The sequence below is a fragment of the Denticeps clupeoides genome, chromosome 19 (genome assembly GCF_900700375.1).
Source record: "Denticeps clupeoides chromosome 19, fDenClu1.1, whole genome shotgun sequence".
NCBI lineage: Eukaryota > Metazoa > Chordata > Actinopteri > Clupeiformes > Denticipitidae > Denticeps > Denticeps clupeoides.
The window spans coordinates 7,205,612-7,228,291 of NC_041725.1; the positions used below are offsets into that span (position 1 = coordinate 7,205,612).

Below are 22,680 nucleotides of genomic sequence, written 5' to 3' on the forward strand. Positions count from 1 at the left end.
TGGCTGCTCCCGTGCTACCCATGGTTCTACTAATTAATTCCAGACAATGGTGTGTGTTTTCATTGTCGTGGCTACAGGTTTATCATTCTCTTATTTACTGGCTGAGCAGCACGCTCATGAAGGCCCATGAAGAGAATCTGGAAAAAACTTGGAGAACCTGCCCAGTTTGTTTAGGCCCATCAACTGCTTGAGAGACTGCTGCACTGGTGCAGAGGAACCAGTGTTCCTTTTTAAGGTCCTCTATTATGAAAATGTCACTGTGTGAGATTGTTTAACATTAATATGAGTTCCCCTGCCCTGTATATGGTCCTGCAGAGGCTAGAAAGGGCGGCATGTATAGAGTGCTTTGGTCATTCTGCTTCGCCATTCAGAGAGTGGTAGCTCAGATGGTTGGATCTGGAATTTGTCCCCTTATGTCGTCATAAGGGGAAAGGTTACCTCCCGTTTCTCATGCTTTTTCTGCCAAGAGAATTTCCCACCCCTCCCCTAAAACATTATCTCCATCAACTGTCATGGCTTCCAAATGTGCAAAGCACTGAAGTTGCTTGATAATTGGATGTAAAACATTTACACAAATGCATTTTTTAGTTCCATCATGCGAGACTGAAGAACCAGCGGGTTAAATTATTTTTTTTCTGGAAAAACGGCAACATAACTTTCCGTCAGTGCCAAACATTGTTGTTGGTGAATGGTGATGATGGCCGCTCTCCTTCTGGTCCCGCCTCTCTCCTCCTCATTAGTATTTAAAGCTACAGACACCGAAACGGCGCGTCCTGGGGTAATCTCATTGTGGGACTGGATAAAGTGGCTGTAATTCTGCACCAAGGATGAATTTCGGAAAGAGACTTCAGATACACTAAGACCACTAAGACCGATATAAAAGCAAAAAACAGGGGACCTTTAAAGGTAATCTTCTGTTGGATCTAGTGTTGGTCATGGCAGAGATCAGAGTTCTTCAGCTGGTGGGCTGAAACTCTAGACCAGGCTAAGTCCTTTAGATCTTGTGTCCCAGCTGCTGTGCAGTCCTGCAAAAGACGGGTGGCTTCCACCGCCTGAAGCACGAAACGGTCCTCATTCGAACCCTCCTTTTGGCTCGTCATCTGCTGAAGGCAAATTCTAGAAGCCGCCCTGTCATTGCACTCATTGCAGATTCTGTAGGGTGATTCTCTAAATGTTAAACTAATATCTAATTTTTATTTGAAGTACTTGTGGAGAAAAATATTGTATACATTTTTATGCAATTTTATTCCAGTTTTGTTGCAGAATGATCTAGACAAATACTCATTATCAATACAATAAATGACAAAGCACAACCATCACTTATAAAACAAATGTTGCATGTTAATTAAATAACATGTTAAATGAACAACAGGATGCATCAAAATTGATTTTTCTTTAACGTCATAAAATAATTAATGTATTTTTTATAAGTAAAGTATTACCCTGTATCAATAATGATCATTGACAACATAACAGAAGGAAGATTCAGTGATATTTAGACAAATATAATGAAATGAGACCTAACATATCAAGTGATGCTTGCAAGACTGCTTGTCAATTTAAAGGGACAATGGTACTTTTTATAGCCTGATGAAGTAGCATTGGGGTGATGAAGATCATGTACTACAGGCACAATAATTGTTTTGATGCTGCTTTATAAGTCTTATCATGGGAAGTAAGATACAAGCCAGAGATGAGAGATGGCGACTATGGCAGAGCCTATTATGAAAAACCGAATCTAGGAAATAATATTTTCATCAGAATGTGTTTTAGAATAATTTCAGCCTTTGTGCATATTTATTATCATAAGCTTCAAGAGATGATCATTAACATAAGTGAATGAAAATATGAAATATTTGTATATTACTACTATAACTGCACATTTGTTATTTGTAAATTCTATTCATAAGAGAATATATTTTGACTGGTGCAAAACAATACAGGAAATGAAGAGACAGTAAGAAAAGATGCAAATCTTGTACTGTTCTGCACATACTGAGCACACCAGATCCCCTCATGAAGGAGCGGAAGCCTCACAGTCCCAGGTTTATTTGCGGAGACGTTGTATTGTTCAGATGGCTCCCCGTGTCTCTCCTCAGCCTCCTTCCTCGCAGAGGGGAGCAATTGCAGAACCTGCATGGCCCCTTTGAAGAACAGGTGTTTGCACCTTCCCATCCAGATGTGAGCTCCAGGAGGAAATTACAGAGGGACAGGACCCTCCTGGACTACTGTGTTTGACAGAAACTGGTCTACTGGTCCTGATACTAATCAGATATAAATTTGCTAAACAAAAAATGGCATGCAAATCCAGTTTTGAATACCTTTAAACAGAATGCAGACTCATAAGAAATGCAAACACAACACTGTTTTCAGACATGGCCATTTTGTCATACAAATCTATTACAGCATGAAGACATTTGATCAGGTCCTCATATAGGAACTGTTCTAGAAATTATAGAATATTCTGAACATATAGATATATACTTATATATATATTATATATACTTATATATATATACAGATTGCACATACTTCAAGATGGCAAATGTCTGGTATCTTAGTTCTGTATATGGAGCTTTTGGAGTTTGCAACTGGTTCATCCTGTTAAAAATGGTCAGCTGATCTCAGTTTCCATAAACTAAGGCTCAGCTTTCACTGCTTTGTTCACATAATACCCTCATACCGCGCAAACGATTCTCTTTTTACTTGTATTTCCAAATTTTGACTGCGACTGGATAAGTACAATGCGTGAGTACGTGTCGTATGAGCTGGCTGGGTTTGAGACTGTGGCCAAAAAGCTGAGTGACAGATGCGGGAATAACCCACTCAGCCCTGAATGTTCAGTGACAGTATGCGCCCATTGTTGTCGCGTTCCATTCCTCAGCCCCTCCGAGCCCCTGGGGATCTCGGATATCAGCCGGAGTTAAACAGGGAGCAGCATCTCCTCCTCCTCTGTCCTCCTTTTGTTGTCTCTGCCTCTGCTCTTTAAAAAAAAAAAAAAAACATTTTTTTGCATCAAATTTTCATCATATTTGCACTGCTTTGTCATATTTTAATTGTTCTGTTTTCTTTATTCCTTTCTTTTTATCTCTCATCTATTTCTGTCTGCTTGAAAAGGAAACGATGTGATAGTCTTGATGAGGAAAGTCCCAGAGGTTCTCTTTAGCCGTACTCTGCTGTCCCATCATGCATCATGTACCACTAGCGGGATATCATGACCCGCTGTTGTTTGCTTTCCAGCGATTGTCCGGCATGGTGCCAGAAAGTAAAACGCTGCCGTTGTGTCCCGGACAGCTCACGGGGGACTGCTCTGACATTTAAACTCCCATGAAGGGGTTTTTTTTTTCTTTCTCAGAAGGAAGCTCATTGTCTGGGTCAGTTCAGTTTGTTCCAGTCTCGGGATTTAAAGGCGTAGCTGCAGATGAACCCTGCTGTTTTTCAATGGCGTGCCTCTCCCATGGAGCCTGTTCTGCGCCCCAGACAATCAGGCTTCTCCGGCAGCCCTGCTGCTGTCCACATGGCTCCATGCGCAGAGGCTTCCCAAAAACAGGATATCTGGAATATCCCCCCTGATACACCTTGGCAGGTCAAAAGAGAGAAACCAAAATGACTTTTCTCATTTTCCCTTTATAGGTAGTATTACTGTTTCCTGCTGATAATATGATGACGCATTCTTCGGGATCTTCTCAGGGGATCTTATGTGGGGAGAGGCGCTTCTTTATTATCACCCTAAAGCAGGGGACTCAGTTATAATTCCATAATGGCGCCGTCACTTTCTGTGCCACTCCTGGGAGAAATTTAAAGCTGCGCAGGAAGGAAGTAATCCTGTGGATCCTTCTCCCTCGTTACGTGTCACGGAGGGTTGTAGTGTACATGTGATGAAGGTTAAACTACGTGCTGTGTGTAAAGCCAGAGCAGGGGAGTTGTTTTGTACATTTAGAACTTTTTTTTGTCTCCCTCTACCTTGGTCTCCCAGTGGGACGTCCAGCTGTTGGAGACCTTAAAGTCACGCCCCTCTCACACATTCCTCTCTGCTGATGTCACCTGGCTGCTGCTTTACTGACTGCTTCTTGTGGTCAGACATAAACTTTTCCTTTTTATTGTGTATTTCTCAGTGAAAAAAAAATGTACACAAAAATGTTGCATATAGAGCATGATTGTCAGTATCAGTACCCACTGTACTGAGTCTTGGGTGGTAGTAGCCTAGTGGGTAAGACACTCGCTTTTGAACCAGAAGACCCAGGTTCAAATCCCACTTACTACCATTGTGTCCCTGAGCAAGACACTTAACCCTAAGTTGCTCCAGGGGGGGACTGTCCCTGTAACTACTGATTGTAAGTCGCTCTGGATAAGGGCGTCTGATAAATGCTGTAAATGAGTCTTGGTCACATGGTTGAAGATGCTGTTTTTAGGGAGATTGTGAGTGGACTCGGATTGCATCGGATGGACAACATTGTCCCTGTTTTGATTTGCATGTTTGCATCTTGATACTGACCTTTAAGCAGAACAACTGGCGCTGGGTTTCTTTTAGCCCAATGCTTAGGTATGGGAGGGGGGCTGAACTCACAGCTATTGGGGGGGTCACAACAAAACACGCCATGGCAACGACAGCACTGCATCTGATTGCGGCTCCATATCTGGTCTATTTTCTGCCGGGATGTCAGAGGCACATTGCCGTCTATTTTGGGGCTTTTTTCAAGAGTGCGCTATTGAACGGCTTTGAGGAATTAAAAATAGATTGGAGGCTGGCACACCACAGCAATGGGCGGTTTCAGCAATTAAAACTGTGAGGGAATATTTATGATGATTAAAGGACCTCTGTGCTGGTTTTGACAGTGAATTTAGATGGGCTGTACAACAATTCTCACTTGACCTTGCCAGGGACACTCTGACAGTGTCCCTTTCATCTTCAGGTAATTAGATTATCAAATCCCATGAGAGTCTTGTGCCCCTGCATTAGTTCTCGACTGTTTCTGACCATATTAGGGAGGAAAGTTGCACTGGACCCTGTGAATTTGTAGATTAGTGCATATATGGCAAATGTTGTGGGGTTTCATGATTTCATGGAGCACATTCATGATCAAAAACAACAGCTACACTGAATTTGGTCAAACATGTCAATTTATTGTCCCACTTTAATCAACTTATGAAAATATATTTTAGCTGATAAACAGTTTTTTCTGTAGATTTGTATTTCTGTATTTGTGCATTTAACACCTCAGCAGATCTGGATTCAAACCAGCAACCTTCTGATTAGGGGGCCGCTTCCTTAACCACTAGGCCACCACTGCCATACAGTGGTAAATGGGCTTCATCATGACTTTACCCCAGTCTTCAGCAGTCTAATCCCTGTGCTTTTTGCAGAATAGCAGTCTGTCTTTGATATGTTTCTTGGAGAGAAGTGGCTTCTTTGCTATAGAAATCGAACGAGAATTGCTGGTGTCTTCCTCTTGTAAGTCGCTTTGGATAAAAGTGTCTGCAAAATAAAGTAAAGTAAAGTAAAGATGGACTCACACCTGCCTGCTGCCATTCCTGAGCAAACTCTGCACTGGTGGCACCCCGATCCTGCAGCTGAATCATCTACAGGAGACGTGTTGGTGTTTGCTGGACTTACTTTGGGACCCTGAAGCCTTCTTTACAACGCTTGAACCACTCATCTTGAAGTTTTTGATCCGATTTGGTTGATTTCGGTGTAATCGTGGTAGCAGCAATATCCTTGCAATGCAATGATGACTGCACATGTTTCATGGCAAGTAACCATGGTTAGAACAAGGATTTCAAGCATCACCCTCCTTTTACAGTGTCCAGTCTGCTATTCTAACTCAATCAGCAGGACAGAATGATCTCCAGCATCGTTCTCTTCAACACTCTCACAGGGTGGTAGTAGCCTAGTGGGTAACTGAACCTTAAGTTGTTCCAGGGGGACTGTCCCTGATTGTCCCTGTAACTACTGATTGTAAGTCGCTCTGGATAAGGGCGTCTGATAAATGCTATAAATGTAAATGTAAATGTTAATGAGAGGATCGCTGAAATGATTAAGATCATTTTAATGTCAAAGAGGGACTTGGCAATTCATCTGATCGTTCTTCATAACATTCTCTAGTAAATGCAAGTTGCCATAATGAAAACAGAAGCAGCAAACTTTGTAAAAAACAGTATTGGAGTCATTCTCAAAACTTTTGACTATGACTGTAGGCAGGTTAGGAAGAGTAAAGCAGAGTAACAGCATGAGTGTCTTACTCAATACAGGTACATGAATCGGTTGCGCACTGAATGAATCAATTGCTTCCATTGCAGAGTATTGAACGGGAGGAGCCTATCGAGGTCGATCCTACTCCATCTCACACCGGACTGGAAAATGGACACACAGTCATGCCAGGTAATAGCCCTCAAAACCTGTCTGCTTTCACATGTGTATGCCATGAAAACTTCATTTTCGCATCTATCATAATGCATCTATCCATCTTTAGACCAATCAGAAAACAGTACAGTAGATCAGACAGAAAGCGCCCCACCCCAGCATGAACACCCAACACCAGTAGCCATGGCCATGCCTCACCTGCCCATTACGGCCACCACAAAAACTGCTGACTCCTCTGTGGCCTCGGTCACGAAGTCTCCGGATTCACCCAGCAGCCCAATGCAGCCGCTTCCTCCCGCTGTTGCAGACCTACAATCTTCCACCCTGCAGCCCACAGTGGAAAATCAGATGCACACAATGACAGAGTCTCCCAGTCAGCCAGGTGGGACTGGTACTACAGTTCATTCCTCTCTCCCATATACAGTTGGACTGTTTGTTCATTTAGAGTTTGTTTGTTTACTGTAGTGTCTTCTGTGAAGACATGGACTCCCAGTCCTGTGAGGACTATGGGATCCCCTCGATTAACTGGTGAGACTTATGCCTTTCTCTGAAATTTCTCTGACAGGACACTTTCTGTAAGTCATATTGTATATATAAAATGGAACCATTGAACTGCATGTATTCGTGTCTCTGAGAGGGCAAGAGAGGAATTTTGGCACAGTGGACAGGGGGAAGACTACCCTCACACATAACTGACCTAAAGGTTATTTCAAAAACTTGCACTCACCATGGCTGTGTGTGGACAGGACTGCAGTATATCCTTGGTTCATAAACTGTGGTATTATTTATCCATAATATTCACAGCAGCTATGTGTTAAAATAATGGGGTGGTACTGATTGTAAGTTTGAGATTCACCACTAGATACACTGTCTGGCAGAAGTTGTAATGCTTCTTATTTCTATATTCATAATTTTTTTGGGAATGCTTTCACAGCCTGATATCTCACCAGAATCCACTTACGTTTTTCAGACAGAGCATCTTCGGTGCCCTCAAAGTCGGTCACATACTCAGGACTTGTACAGCACAGTACAGACAGGTATTGTACCATAGGCAGGACAACATCTGTTTTTTCCTTCTGGTTGCTGAGCTCCTCTTCTCTGTGTCCCTCAGGGGTGGGGACGTGGCAGGGGACCTGTCCATTGGCCGAGGCACTGAGAGGAGACGGGAGCTGGTGAGATCACAGACGCTACCCCGCAGCATTGGTGCCCAAACACGCCGTTCCATCTTTGAGCGGCTAGACTCTGAGAACAACAGGTACATTTCAAACACATATACAGGGATCATGTGATCTCTTCTTTACATCTTACACCTCACCTCCTGTCTTGTTTTTGTCACCATCAGGCCTAAATCTCTTGAGTCCAAACCCAAGCTGAAGCGCTCTCAAAGTTTTGGTGTGTCCAGCGCTAGTAGCATTAAGCAGATTCTTTTAGAGTGGTGCCGCTCCAAAACGATTGGCTACCAGGTAAGCACCAGCACATACACAAGAAAATATAATACACAAACAATGAAACAATGAAACATACACACACACAGACACACACACACACACACACATATATATATGTGTGTGTGTGTGTGGTATTGGGCAGTGGTGGCCTAGTGGTTAAGGAAACGGCCACGTAATCAGAAGGTTGCCGGTTCGATTGCCGGTCCGCCAAGGTGCCACTAAGGTGCCACTGAGCAAAGCACCGTCCCCACACACTGCTTCCCGGGCACGTGTCATGGCTGCCCACTGCTCATGGGTTAAATGCAGAGGACAAATTTCCCTGTGTGCACCGTGTGCTGTGCTGCTGTGTATCACATGTGACAATCACTTCAACCACATACACATATACACACTGCTCAAAAATGAAGGGAACTCTTAAACAACTTAGGAAGCAACACCGATTAATTAGCGGTTCCTATGCTTTCTGGTTGATGGTAACTTTTGAATGCTGCTGGTGCTTTCACTCTAGTGGTAGCATGAGACGGAGTCTACAACCCATACATGGCTCAGGTAGTGCAGCTCATCCAGGATGGAACATCAATGCGAGCTGTGCCAAGAAGGTTTGCTGTGTCTGTCAGTGTAGCATCCAGAGCATTTTTATTTTTTGAACAGTGTATGTATATAAAAAATTGTATATATGGCAACACTGTGTATGCAACATATCGATGTATTCACATGTGATGTATTGACCAGAGTGGGATCATGTTCTGTATGACAAATAATTATACTCCATCAAAAAACATAGTTCTTTTCTCATCTCCAACAGACAGGCACCCAGCAAGCAGTCTTTTCTCTCAAAGATGTTCATGTTGTTTTGCTAGAAAACATACTTGTTTGTGACAGTAGCAAGCTGCATACACTACATCTCTGCTAACGGCCTCAAAGACTGGTGCAATGTTTCCATTGTGCTACAGGAGTTGCACAATGACAGCAAGGAGTCGTAGTTCATTTTTCACTGTTTTTGGCAAAATGACAGCAGGATATTAATTTCTTGGACACAAAATGTCAGAAGTCATGGAAATGCCGCTGGTAAGACCCATATTATCCCAGCCGACCGCAGGTTTCAACCACAGCTCTTCTGAAATCCCATTGACACTGAAGGCTTTTTGCAGTGGGAACCACCTACAAAATGACGACATGCACATGGCTTTGGTTGAAGGGATTTCAGTCATGGTCAAGACCGATTTAAAGTGCATTTAAACACTCGGCTGGAGTGATATCCGAGCACCTTATTTTCCATGACAAGCAGAGAACACCAAAGCCTGAAAGTGAGCAGCCAAAGCCCCTTCCAGAGATAGTTAGAAGTTAGAAGCCCTGCCAACGCGTGACCTCCAGTGCACTGATACCGATCACAGATTCTCTTTTTTCATTTTACCTCAGAACATCGACATCCAGAACTTCTCGTCCAGTTGGAGCGATGGCATGGCCTTCTGTGCCCTCGTCCACTCCTTCTTCCCTACAGAGTTTGACTACAACCTGCTGACCCCTGCTGACCGAAAGCACAACTTTGAGCTGGCATTTGGCACTGCTGAGTGAGTACATAAGCCACCTTGTATTTCCATATCAGTTTTTTCAATACTGTCATGTTTAAGTGATTTGCATTAAGGTTTTGCTACAGTTCAGTAGATCAACACATCAGGGCAATAACTCATAGGGTTGCATGGACTTCTGTCTTTTTTTTTAGATGTATGAAAAAATGAGTGTTGTGATTTTTAGATGAATGTTCCACAGTGAAAATGTTCCATATCTCTGCTTTATGTAGATTATATATATCTTTATTGAGTGGCTGCTGTCTTAGAATATATATTCTTCAGCAATGTCATTCAGTCGGCAGCTTGTCACAAACAAAGTAATAAGAGCAAATTATAAATGAAAAGACACTCCCCTCCCACAAGATCTCAAAATGCCAATTTACTGTTGTATAAATTAAATATAACAAAATAATAAAATGACATTAAAAGCAAGTTGTTAATTATAATTATGAGCAGCTGTCATGTGCCATGTTACTGTGGTGAACAGGAGATAATGTTTTGCAACTTTCCACTGCATCTCTGTATATAGTGTCTGTAATCCACACTTTAAGACAGCAGACTGCGTCAGCACACCACAATCCTGCAGCCTGACATCACCATGCTTTAGCAGCTAAAACAGACCCAATAAAACCTTCAGTCTGCCTGTGGCATATTCAGAACCATTAAACCACATTCTTGCCCACTGGATTCATACCTTCACTTGTTAATTTGCATGCAAGAACTTTCTCAAGAAATAAGTGTTGTTGCTCTCATGTGGTTGTTGTGGTTTAGGACAAAGGCTGGTTGTGACAGACTCATCGAGGTGGAGGACATGATGGTGATGGGGCGGAAGCCGGACCCCATGTGTGTCTTTACTTATGTCCAATCCCTCTACAACCATCTGCGCAAGTTCGAATGAGGACCTGTTGGCGGTCACACTCCACCCGGAACTAACGGACAGTGCTGCCACCTTGAGGAGGGTGCCAGAAAATACAAAATAAGAAAAAAGCTTTGCAGTTGCTTTTTGTGAAGGAGTAGCGTAAGTGTGATAGTGTGTAAGGGGTCAATGCTGAAACTATTCATTAGCACATAACGTCTTCACTGTGTAAGCACTGTGTCACTGCCTTGAATCAGTCCTATGACTACAAAAGCATCTATGAACATATAACTGAATATAAGAGCATTGTTCATGTCAGCATATTTTACTAGGCACAGGAGATACGGTTTCTTAAAGCCTCTATGATTTAATGACTTGTCTTTATTTATCTACAAATTGTATTGTTATAGAGGTGTGGTTTCAAACACCAGCACAGGTGTAAGACTTCCTTACTTCGTAAAATCATACCAAAAATTGAGTTTGGGTCAGTGTGAACTTTTTGTGATTTATTGAAGCAGAAATGAAAGTTTTAAAATAAATCTTCACTTTTTCACATTTTCTGGAACGTGTCTGGAATGTATGAATAATAGTGGAAGTTATGAAGTTAGCAAAATATTTAATTTAAGATTAATTACCAATTGAAGTATTTAAGTCATATTACTGTACATATACATATCTAAAGATGCAAAAAGAATAAATTATAGAAAATTTAAAGAAGAAAGATTATTACACTTGGTGACGATATGAATTTTAACTTCTGACATTCAATCAAAGATACATATGTAATATTAGATGTTACAAGTAGATGAATGCCTGACAAAAAAGGGAGAATGTATTTTAATGCACAAAACCAAATACAAGCCCTAACAAATGACCTACAATGGGATCCAGACCTTTTCTTTATTACATTAATTTAAATTTAGACACTTTTAATCAGAACATGGCTTTTAACCTTAAAATAAATGAGCATAATTTCCCTTTGGAATGTGTCCAAATGAAAGTGACATTGCTACTGAAATGAATCATGGCTCTCCTAAATCTCCTTCCATGGTCCGGACCAGAACATAAAGCTCCGCCAGCCCAACCACGGATGCTGCGATCACTGCAGAAAGTACCCTCTAGAAAGAAAGAAACGAAAAAGAGGAAATAGTTTCTTTTAAATGCAGTACATCGAAAACATTACAAATACACAGTTGCTTTCACTCATTTAATGTGCACAGTTGGTGTTTAAGAATAAAAAGTGTTAGAAAAATAAGAAGCATTGTGGATGAATTCTCTTACAGCAGTCGTATCAGTGAAGACGTACTGACTGCCAAGGTAGGCGCATGCAAACGTAGCGACCACGGTCACCAGGAAGTTGAAGACAGTCACCACAGCAGCTTTGACAGAACGCACTTTAAAGAGTGGATTTATAGTAGCAGATGGTCAATAATGCACTGGAAATAAAATTAACACTCATGTAAAACAGAAACAAAACTAACCGACCTTGCTTTCCAAAACCAGCCAGTGTTCCGTGACGACTAATTTCCTGGACAGGAGAACCACTCACATTAACTCAGACAAGCCACGGCATTACACAGAAAACAGCACTTCACCATCCCGCTGACTTCACCTGAGTGTTCACGTTGCGTGTTATTCTGTCGTATTCTTCATTCGCCAGTTTGGCTTTGATCTTTTCCAGACGAGCCACCAACTCAGGATTCTGCCAGTCAGAATAAAAGCAAGTTCTATTCTACCATTCTCATGAAATTGTAGCTGTGCATCAGAAGTGTCCAGGACACTTACACGTGGAGGTGGCTCATACTTGGGCAAGAACAGTGTGCTGTCGTCTAATAATTCATGAAGGTGCACTTCATGCCCTTCAATTGTAATAAATATATATATTAACACATTAACATCTCTGCTTTTTCAATGTACGACAGTATGATTTCGATCTTGTCTCACCAGCAGCTTGAAGATAGGTTTTAAGTTTCCTTGCAGTTTTAAAAGACAGGATCGTTTCTGCATCCCCATTAAGAATCGAGTGCAGTTCTTTTTGCAGGTCGTGCGGAACTGCAGGTCCCCCATCCAGCAATTCTCTGAGCCGCTCTCGGAATTTGTTTCCGACAGCAAATGAAGATGCCATCCTCCACTGAGAAACGACAAAAGAATGTATTTGGGAAAACAACCGATTAAGGCTACGAGGCTGAGATAAAAAAGTACAAAGGAGCATATTTACAAGCTAAAAGCTCACACAGAACCCTATTTGCAAACTACTGGCTCGCCGTGTACCTGGACAGCGGATATTTTTCACGAACACATCAGCGGCTGACGTTACGCCGCGACTCGAAATCGGAACGTTTCCCCAGCGTCTCCCCGAGCAAAACTTCCGGCATCTTAACTTCCGGGTTAAACTTTCACCAGAATAAAAGTACCAAAGGTAAATATCAGTTATGCAAGTACAAGGTAAACGCATTACTTTGAAAATGTAAATTATATTTAAGATGTGGCCAAACATGTCGAAACGCACAATCCCGAGACAAATTATAGTGACGTTTACATTTACATGTTTCAACTTTTATGGCGAATTGTTAGGCGTTGCCAGGTCAGAGGCACATATCGCAGAATTAAGTTGCGTGTTTAATGTTTTATGTTATTGACGGCGGATCGTGAATTTTACGTTTTGTACGCATACATTTAAATGAATAAAATTGCTGATGTTAAAATCATAAATATATTAATAGACACTGTAACTCAAATCTTACTCAAAATTGACATCTGAATATCACCTTAATTATTATATGGGCTGGTCCCGTTATGACCTTAAACCTAAATCTTTCCCTTACATTTGCCCCCTCCAAGGCATGTCACAATTCTTAAATTTATAGCGTACTCTGATTCTCTGCGAGTTTTAACATGCTCAGGCACATTTTAATTTTTGGATGGTTTGCATCCAGACCTGGCAACCGTAGTGCCATGTGAACGCCGAGCGAGATCCAAAAAAAAATGGCCGCTGCTTGTGCGCTGCGACGTGCTTTACTTTCTGCCTTTGGCAAATCTGGTAGGAGACGCTCGCAAAGAGCGGTACCGGGCGCTGCCCACTACAGGCCCGATGCCGACGCGAGCAGACTTCAAGCCCGGTGCGCCGCCTGCGGCGTTCACGACTTCCAGCAGACCCGCTTCATGTCGTCCCGGTAAGCGCCGCTGCCGCGTCTCGTGTGCGGTCCGCGCTTTACGGGCCGTTGTTGGTCTCCGCGTTTATGCGAGACGCGCTTTGAAGCTGGTTAACCTTGGCCCGAAATAGCGGGCCACTCTACACACAGTCCGCCGCAGGGAGCTTTAACCCGTATTAACCAAGAACAGGGAGCCTTGCTGGTCCCGGGTCTTGGTTAATGCGGGTTAATACTGCTCACAATGGCGCGCACACAGAGGCATTGAACTTCCATTGAATTTTCTTCCATAAAACTGCCGGTGTTCTATCATTTCATCCTATTTATCGAAACATCCTACCAAAGGCAATTGCGCATGCGCACGCCGCTATCGCACGGTTTAGTTGGAGCACACGTTATATGCAGCACCAAATACTATCAGGACATACCTGTGGTTTTTGGACAATAAAGGGTCATTATTAATATTTACAGGTAAAACACTGGTGGTTGGACAACCTGATGGGTGTTTATGACCTGTCACAACATACTTATTATTATAACAATATATTATTATAACAAGCTGCACATTTGCACAACAGTCTCTATTAATTACATGCTGCGGTAGGACAATCTGACAGAACACCTATTTGTGTTGTCTATTCGCTGCATCGAGGTGGTTTGATTTGAAGAGCAAGGTCCTTGTGAGATTGCAGACTTATCGGTGTGCATTTAAGTAGTTCCCAGGAATTGTGTTTAATATGTATTTTAGCAATGAGAGTGGAAAATTAGAGAGCATTTTACTCTCCATATTGCACACAGAGATTAGTGTTTGTAAAGTAGTACATAAAAAGGGCTTTGTGTTGTAGCAGAGGAATAAAAAGGTGAGTGTGTTTCTCATTTATGCGACATGAATAGTGTGTTGCTGGGTATGTCACTGTCAATATAACCTAGAATTGTTTATTACGTTTTACCATCTGAAAACACATTACAGAAACTTAAATTTAAGATCACTTAAGAAACCAAAAACTGCACATGTAAGCTGCTTCCCATGCACATAAGGTTTTCTGGCTGGCACCATTCATTTGGGCCGCAGAGCTTTCCACCATAACTATCGAAGAATGAGCTAGCCCAATGCTGCCAGGACGAAGTGTGAGGCGGGTGCCATTTCAGGGCGAACATTTTTTAGGCTGCGGTACAACCAGACAAGAGTATCTGCCTCTGACGTAGAGAAGATTCTAACTTTGAGTCATCATTGAGCAAAAATAAAACTGGTGACAGTGGGATATTGACTCTTAAGTAGGGCTGCACGATTTGGGGAAAAAGACATTGCGATTATTGAGATCAATATTGCGATTGCGATATGATAAAGGACACTTGCTTGTATATCAATGAAAAGTTGCATGCAAATTACTAATAGTGAAATGTTTAATTTCCAAGTGAAACATACAAACTACTTATAACAACTTGAAATGCCCAGTGCTTTCAAAATACAATATTCTACAAATTAAATAAATCACAAAAAACTCTTTTACATTACTGTCGAACGACAAACCCTGGTAAGGCTAAACAACTGTTTTGATTATATTTGGCCATTATAAAATCCCGTATTATAGTTCTTACGTTTAACCAAAATGTTGTTTGGAGGCTTTGAACACAGGGATGCATAGCTTTGCTAGCTTAGCTAAGGTTAAGATTTGAAGTAAATGAACTAAACAGCTAAGAACAGTCTAAATAGTTAATGCCTACGTTTAGCCAAAACGTTGTTTGGAGGCTGACTTGAACACAGGAATGCATAGCTTCGCTATGGCAATATGGCGGCGACGTTGGTGTACGATGCAGCGTGTCATGCGGCGTCTAACCATATGTCTCCGAATCGAAAGTCATGTGACCAAACAGGTCACATCCGACTGAAGTAAGACTTCAGTCAGCTCGCAAACTTTGAGAGAATGAGAGAGATCGGATATGTTGCCGATCCAATCCATGTACTAATCATTTAAATCGCAGCTTTTTGCGTTCATGTAATCGCACAGACTGACATTGCGATTACGATTGCGATTAGATTAATCATGCAGCACTACTCTTAAGCATGTCCTTCAAAGTGTGAGATATTTATTCCCAATACATGTGCATTAAATCCCAATCTAGCATCATAAACTTCTGTACATAGGTCAGTATAATAGTTTCTTTATAAAAGTCATTATAGAAGCATATTTTTAATCATTTCATATTCCATTTTATAATACAAAATGACACATATAAAGAAGTAGAACACATGCACGGGACATATACACTTTAAAATAAAGTATTTGAAACTTGCGTAGCACTGACACCAATTGCATTGGTTTCAAACGTGGGGGAACTGAATTGGCCAGAACGTAATATGGCTGGAGTTCAGTGTGTGCAGGTCTTGTTGTTTCTAAATGGCAGCAGGGTATTTTAGGGTGGGGGTGCAGAGGGGGGTCAGGCAGGAGTTTACAGACTCTGTAATTTATATTTATGCCCATCTGCATTTGTATCGTTTGTCTTTGTCTATCACACGTATCTCTGAATTGGCTTGTTCGTGGGGTTGAAATGCACTGGCGCAAGTGGAAGTGAACAGGCATTTAAGATGCTCATGGTGTGATGAATGTTTAGGCAGCTCAGACACCCGGACGATCCTAAACATCAGTCCACCCAATTTGCAGGTCTGGACGTTTATGGGAATTTTTTAATGCCATTTATAAATAGACAAAGAATTGAGAATTGAAACAACTTGTGTGAAATTTCTTTTACGCTCCTTTGTGGTTAGTGATTACCCTGTGCATGTCTTTTTTTGGCAGAAGCAGACCTGAGGGGAAAGTTCTGGAGACTGTGGGCATTTTTGAGGCTTTGAAACAACATGGCAAATATGAAACAGGCCAGGTATGTGAAGCATGCCAGTATCGTGGATCAACCTGAATTCATTCCCCCAAACATCATTTTAATGCCACCATGTCTCCTCTGCAGCTCTTCCTCCACAGCGTGTTCGGATACAGAGGCATCGTGCTCTTCCCTTGGCACGCCCGTCTGTATGACAGAGATGTCACTCCTCTGGCATGCGAAAGGTACAGTCAGACATCGTGACTTATCTAGTTTAGAATCGTGTTACAGTGGAAACTGAAAAAATGGCTTTCATTTGGTTTCAAGTAAAGTAGCCTAGGAACACTTCAGGGTTCTTTAAAAAAAAAAGTCATGGGATTTGAAAAGAGAATTTTCCATGCCTTGGAAAGTTTTGGAATATGAAACAAACATATTAAGTAATGAAAAAGTAGTTGAACTCTGATTGAACTCTTACAGGGACCCCTCTTACAGGGACTGTAATTGTTGTTGTTTTTTGCCAAGGAACTCACGATATGGGTCATGATACAATACGTATCCCAATATGTGTACATATTGTAATATTCTACAGTTCTCTGAAAATGTAATATTTTGCGATTTAATTCAAAGCACCCGGATTTACGGCGCCATCTATTGGCGTTGCTTACTCACTGACTAAAACGACTAAATTTGTAAAGTATTGTGTTTTGATGTTCCTGTAGCAATACTCTATCACCATATTAAATATCATGATATATATTGCTGTGTTGATATTATCTAGTTTAAAACTAGCGCAGATCTATAGTATCTTTGCTGGCTTTACGTAGTGAACCATGTCACATGGTGCTGCATGCGTTGCTTCTGTATTCCAGCACCTTTCTCCATTTAAAAGTTGTGTAAATTACAGCTGATGATCGATGCTGGAACACGATTGAGTCAATTTTACTCGGACTCAGGCTGTGCAAACTTGGAGGAAGAAACTCTGTCATTTAAGTCAAGCTTTTCAGGATTGTAGACATTTCAGAGAACATATGGTCATGAAAATTTGCCTTAGAGTAATTTGAAATGTAAAAATGTGTATGAACCCTGACACTTGCCTATGGAACAGAAGAGCTCAAAGTCACAGGTTCAGACCCCACTTACTACCATTGTGTCCCTGAGCAAGACCCTGAGTGTCATCAGGGGGACTGTACCTGTACCTACCAGTGATGGGACTAACTGCATTGCAATAATGGCATAACTGGGGAATGGGTGAGAGCTCTGGATGTCTGGGCGTCTGCTAAATTTCATGAATGTAAAATTTAAATGAATTGGGTGAAATGAACAAAGTGAAATAATCTTGCTTCATGTTCTCTTTTATCAGCAGGCCAGAGACCCCTGATACCAGTCAGTCTAAAGAGGTGAAGGGCAAAACACACACATACTACCAGGTCCTGATTGACACTAGGGACTGCCCACATATAGTGAGTCTCCTCCGCAGCTCCACTAATCTTGAATATGATCAACGATTTAATGAGAGTGTCAGTGCTGTGATTTTTTTTCTAAAGTCTGCTTGTGCTTTGTGACTCAGTCTCAGAGGTCTCAGACAGAAGCAGTGACATTTTTGGCCAATCACGATGACAGCAGGGCCCTTTATGCTATTCCAGGTGAGTAGAACGAAGGCTACTGATATAAACAGCATAAGAAGCCTCCAGATGATTCTTTCAGTCAGGAACCTTTGGCCACTGCATCTAAGGATCTGTTTCAGCGTTCGTCTCAGTTGCCTTGTTCACTCCTTTTCAGGTCTGGATTACGTGAGTCATGAGGACATCTTGCCGTATAACTCCACAGAGCATGTACCCATTCAGCATGAGCTGTTTGAGCGCTTCCTCATGTTCAACCCCTCCAAAAGTAATCACCACTTTCTTCTTCTAATTTGGCCATTGGAATGACAATGAAGACTAGTATGATGACATTGAGGGTGTGTGTGATGTATATATTTTTGGTTTCTACCATTTCTCAGACCCTTCGTTCAGCGCCAGAGACACCCTGCTAGCCTGGCAAGAGAAGAACCACCCTTGGCTGGAGCTGTCGGATGTTCACAGGGAGACCACAGAGAACATCCGAGTCACCGTCATTCCCTTCTATATGGGCGTCAGGGTACGACTGCTCCTGCTAGCATGAACGTTTCATTTTAGAGCACGTGGTTTTACATGTATGGCTGAAATTTTATATTGATCCAGAGTTGTACCGATCCTGACCTTCACCCCAGCATACGCTTTTTAAATATGTGCAGATTTTTTACAGCATTCGCATGACAAATTACATTCATAGTCAACCGTAGGTCAGCTAATATCAATACCACAGAATTTTTAGTCCCCCTTCACACGAACGAGCCATTCCAAGAATAGAGGAAGTGTTGGGGGATGGGAGAGGGAATCGTCCTTCATGCATCTGCTGTGTATGCGGTTTTTGTCTAAGGCCTAAAGATAGACTTTTCCAGTTTTTTTTTTTTTTTTTGCTCTCGGTGCCCCCTTTTCCATCTTGGTATCTTAGGAAGGCAGAAAAGAAGAAATTATTTTATTAATTACATGCATTTTTTTTCTTGTTTTCTGTTTTTACAGGAAGCTCAAAACTCAAATGTGTACTGGGTAAGTAATTTCTTTTTGGAACAATTGGGGCACAATTCTCACTGCACAATTTCAGCCATGGGACTTGGGGAGTGTTTATGTAAGGCTCTTATCGTTAAGAGGAAAAACTACCCACATTCCGTCCTATGCGGTTTCACTCCATCGTCTGTACTTTTAATACATCTTGTTCAATTTGCTGTCAGCGGACAAAGGACTAATGGACTACATAAAACAGTGGAAGTGAAGTGATTGTCATTGTGAAACACTGCAGCACAGCACACGGTGACACAATGAAATGTGTCCTCTGCTTTTAACCATCACCCTTGGTAGTGGCAGCCATGACAGGCGCCCGGGCAGCAGTGTCTGGGGACGGTGCTTTGCCCAGTGGCACCTTGGCGGCTCGGGATTCGAATCAGCAACCTTCTGATAATGGGGCCGCTTCCTTAACCCAGCACTACCACTGCCATTGCTAGGCCACCACTGCCCTGGACTACGTTCCTTTTGGCATTGGAGCTGTCAGTGCTGCTGCTGTTGCTGCTTTATGGAATTTGCTCCCCTCTGACATCCACAGTGCTTCTTCTTTCTGAATATTTTCAAGAGTCCTATTTATTTTCTAAGGCATTTGGGCACTGAGCTGATATGTGTGAAATGTCCTTGGGTTCCTTGCAAGGCGCTATAGAAATCTAAGTATTATAAAACATGCTTAGACTTCTTGTGACAGCAGCAGGCCTAATTCCACTTACGTCTTTGTACCATTTTACATTGTGTTAACTTTCATCTGCATCTTTGGCAGAAGAGAGATTACCTTCCTAGATGGATCCCCAAATGTTTCTATGATTCTGTTTGATGGATTGATCTAAATATGATTGGTTTGTGTAAGACATTGACCAATGCAGTTTTATGTTTTTTTTTTGTTTTTTTTTTTGCCCCCTTCTCTATTCAGTGGAGGTACTGTATTCGACTGGAGAACCTGGGCCACGAGGTGGTGCAGCTCAGGGAGAGGCACTGGAGGATCTTCAGTCTCTCAGGAACGCTGGAGACTGTCCGTGGACGAGGAGTGGTTGGCAGAGTGAGCAGAACATGCCATTTATGTCACAGGAAGAAATTTCTCCAATACCTATGTGTTTAAGTAACTGTTTTAGGCCCAGCGGCCCCAGGGCCAATAATTCAATTTATCCAGTAGGAAATAAAAAATAAAAAAAACAAGCTTTGATGTTTCTCAGGCCCCCGGAGCCTTGTCTTTAACCTTTCACCCCTCTTCAGCTGCGTTAATTGAGATGGATTTAGTATGTTTCCTGGTTGTGTTTTTTTTTTTTTTTTAACCTGCTCCATTTTTCTAAATCACCTTTAAGCATGACATTTAATCAACATTCACCGTTCATTCATTTATCTTATTGCCCATGGCAATTTTTTTTCTTTTTCATTTTTAATCCCATATTTCTGGCTATTTTGAGCTCAGGAAGTTCTATTAAGATACAAAATTCTCTCTTTTCTGTCAGGAACCTGTGCTGTCAAAAGAGCAGCCAGCCTTTCAGTACAGCAGCCACGTGTCTCTACAGGCTCCGAGCGGACACATGTGGTGAGTCACGGCACTAGCTGGGAGGAAGCCAGCAGAACTTCTACATAAATATATGCTTAAATGTCCATCTAATAATACTTTTCTCTATATATATATATGTTATTGTTATTTTTAAATGTACTTTATTTTGCTATGACCCAGTGAAGGTCATTCATTTAAAGCACTTGTGCACAGATGCCCAATAACGTGTTTTAAAAGATGTAGGAATAGTTAAATAAGAAATTCTCAAAATCTTGACATATATCACAAATACTAATTCTGCATCCCAGAATATTTCTTATATTTTGCTAACAGGAGTTGGTACAAGTCCTCTTCCTTTTTCACTGTGGATTCAGCCACAATGGTGGCAACAGAAAATTCTGGTCTGTTTTTTCATGGTTTGGCTGAAAATATTCAAGCAGAGGGTCCTCCAGGACCAGGATTGAATTGGAGTCCATCATTCCACGATAAGCCGATGCTTTTCAGGCATCTGTATGCAAGACCTTTCATTTGAAGTGATGAAGTCTAACCACTGTCCAGAGACAACTCTGAAGGCCCTAACATGAGACAGATCTAGAATTTTACAATTACATTATTGCATTCATAAGACTCTTTTATCCAGAGTTTAAATCAAGATGGGGTAGAGCGGGGCTTTCCAGTCTTTTGGCATCTTACAGGATTGTTACTTAACAGTCTAGGTGTCTTTAATCATCTCACCGTCTTTTATATTTGAAAGAGGGAAAAGATTATCATTCTGTGGCATCATTAAGATTTGTAATAACGAGGCGTTAATGCATTTATATTGACTAATGTTTGATTTGTGCAGGGGGACATTTCGCATTGAGAGGACAGACGGGTCCCACTTTGATGTGCGAATTCCACCCTTCTCGTTGGAGAGCAATAAGGACGACAAAGCGCCCCCTACCGGTTACCCTCTGTAATAGATGACAATATTTTTTCTCCGATCTCATGCTTTTTTTTTTTTTTTTTTTTTTCCCTGAACAAATAATATGATAAAGGTTGTGGACAATGTATTTAATAGTTCTGTGCTTCCAAATTGTGTAGCCATTCTTAATATTTTGAGAGTATTATGGCCTGCAAAAGCCAGGGCACCGCTGCTAACTAGAAAAGCTCCCAGCTGGTCAAGTGAATTAATGCGGAGCATCTGACTGGTGACTGGATGTGAAGGACGGAAGGGTGACTCCACCACTGAGCTTCGAGGGACCGAAGCAGACTGATCTGATGACTCAACGTCATGGCAGAAACAGTTCAGTATTTACATTTGAAAACCTTGACCCTCTTGCCCATATAAGGACGTGGAAGATGGAACAGTTCCGTTTCTATGCGTAAGGGCTGCTGGGATGTTTTTAGAACCATTTTGAAGTCTGAAATTGACATGCGCATTTTCTTTGGTATTGTTCTTGATTGAGTTTCTCTCAGGAAGCTCAGATGTAATAAATACCATGTATTGTAAATAGTCTGTAAAGGCAAAAATAAATGTAATTTTTTTGGAAAATATCAGATGCTTATTTTTTTTTTTTTTTTTCCAGAATCTCTAAAATCAATTGGGAAGTCTGGAGGTATATAAAAGTGATAAAGGAATATATAGAAGAGAAATTATGTATGATAGCGACAAATATGATTACTAAAACCTGATAAAGGAATAAGTATGGGATTAATGCACTTTTAATACATACCGTAGTGGAAAGTACAGATAGATATTAATCCCAAAAGGACGTTTATACAGTACAAGCCAAACATTTGGACACACCTTCTCATTCACTCATGTGTTTTATTCTTATTTTCATGACCATTTACATTGGTAGATTCTCACTGACTGCATCAAAACTATGAATGAACACATGTGGAGTTATGTACTCCACAAAGAAAGATGAAATAACTGAAAACATGTTTTATATTCTAGTTTCTTTGCTCTGATTACTGCTTTGCACTCTTGGCATTCTCTCGATGAGCTTCAAGAGGTCGTCACCTGAAATGCTTTTCCAACAGTCTTGAAGGAGTTCCCAGAGGAGTTCCTTTCACTCTGAGGTCCAGCTCACCCCAAACCATTTGGATTGGGTTCAGGTCCGGTGACTGTGGAGGCCAGGTCTCCACTTTTTGTTAAGTACATAACTCCACATGTGTTCATTCATAGTTTTGATACCTTCAGTGAGAATCTACTAATGTAAACGGTCATGAAAATAAACACATTGAGCTTTTGGCCAGTACTGTATATGTGTATATGTGTAGATACAGTAGTAACAGTTACTTTTAAGGTTTTTACTTTTAAATCATAAGGTTGTAAGGTGCCACG

The 22,680-nt window shown here is 41.5% G+C and overlaps 3 protein-coding genes across 7 annotated transcripts in view; 2 read left to right on the top strand and 1 right to left on the bottom strand.

The window, feature by feature from the left end:
• smtnl (smoothelin, like) overlaps positions 1–10,794 on the top strand; it is a 20,587-nt gene extending 9,793 nt beyond the window's left edge. Inside the window, exons 2-9 of the mRNA XM_028962464.1 lie at positions 6,298–6,379; positions 6,471–6,743; positions 6,827–6,889; positions 7,332–7,398; positions 7,473–7,616; positions 7,704–7,824; positions 9,229–9,380; positions 10,152–10,794. Of these exons, the coding sequence (XP_028818297.1) occupies positions 6,373–6,379; positions 6,471–6,743; positions 6,827–6,889; positions 7,332–7,398; positions 7,473–7,616; positions 7,704–7,824; positions 9,229–9,380; positions 10,152–10,278 (954 nt within the window). The 5' untranslated portion in view covers positions 6,298–6,372 and the 3' untranslated portion in view covers positions 10,279–10,794. The remainder of the gene's footprint in view (positions 1–6,297; positions 6,380–6,470; positions 6,744–6,826; positions 6,890–7,331; positions 7,399–7,472; positions 7,617–7,703; positions 7,825–9,228; positions 9,381–10,151) is intronic.
• A 261-nt stretch (positions 10,795–11,055) lies between these two features.
• vma12 (vacuolar ATPase assembly factor VMA12) lies at positions 11,056–12,637 on the bottom strand. Of its 2 annotated transcripts, XM_028962465.1 has the most exons (7): positions 12,508–12,637; positions 12,181–12,367; positions 12,022–12,095; positions 11,849–11,938; positions 11,722–11,764; positions 11,518–11,630; positions 11,056–11,354 (listed from the first exon to the last, which is right to left on the bottom strand). In XM_028962465.1, exons 2-7 carry the CDS (start codon positions 12,359–12,361, stop codon positions 11,259–11,261), a joined length of 597 nt encoding a protein of 198 aa, XP_028818298.1. In that variant the 5' UTR covers positions 12,362–12,367; positions 12,508–12,637; the 3' UTR covers positions 11,056–11,258. The 2 variants fall into 2 exon arrangements, with proteins under 2 accessions (XP_028818298.1, XP_028818299.1); XM_028962466.1 differs by lacking the exon at positions 11,518–11,630.
• A 550-nt stretch (positions 12,638–13,187) lies between these two features.
• Positions 13,188–21,884, top strand: poldip2 (polymerase (DNA-directed), delta interacting protein 2). Of its 4 annotated transcripts, none has more exons than XM_028962047.1 (11): positions 13,188–13,409; positions 16,184–16,265; positions 16,350–16,447; positions 17,563–17,662; positions 17,770–17,845; positions 17,982–18,089; positions 18,202–18,338; positions 18,803–18,829; positions 19,752–19,877; positions 20,308–20,387; positions 21,193–21,884. In XM_028962047.1, the coding sequence occupies exons 1-11, from the start codon at positions 13,222–13,224 to the stop codon at positions 21,305–21,307; spliced, it is 1,137 nt and encodes a 378-aa protein (XP_028817880.1). In that variant the 5' UTR covers positions 13,188–13,221; the 3' UTR covers positions 21,308–21,884. The 4 variants fall into 4 exon arrangements, with proteins under 4 accessions (XP_028817880.1, XP_028817884.1, XP_028817883.1 ...); XM_028962051.1 differs by having other exon boundaries at positions 17,566–17,662; XM_028962050.1 differs by having other exon boundaries at positions 16,187–16,265.
• The last annotated feature ends 796 nt before the right edge of the window (positions 21,885–22,680 follow it).

Coding starts and splice junctions, on each gene's coding strand:
- poldip2 (XM_028962047.1), top strand. CDS start 13,222: ATGGCCGCTGCTTGTGCGCTGCGACGTGCTTTACTTTCTGCCTTTGGC. Junction 16,448..17,562: donor ACTCCTCTGGCATGCGAAAG/GTACAGTCAGAC, acceptor CTCTTTTATCAG/CAGGCCAGAGACCCCTGATA. Junction 18,830..19,751: donor AAAACTCAAATGTGTACTGG/GTAAGTAATTTC, acceptor TTCTCTATTCAG/TGGAGGTACTGTATTCGACT.
- vma12 (XM_028962465.1), bottom strand. CDS start 12,361: ATGGCATCTTCATTTGCTGTCGGAAACAAATTCCGAGAGCGGCTCAGA. Junction 12,096..12,180: donor AACCTATCTTCAAGCTGCTG/GTGAGACAAGAT, acceptor TTACAATTGAAG/GGCATGAAGTGCACCTTCAT. Junction 11,355..11,517: donor TCTTCACTGATACGACTGCT/GTAAGAGAATTC, acceptor CTTTCTTTCTAG/AGGGTACTTTCTGCAGTGAT.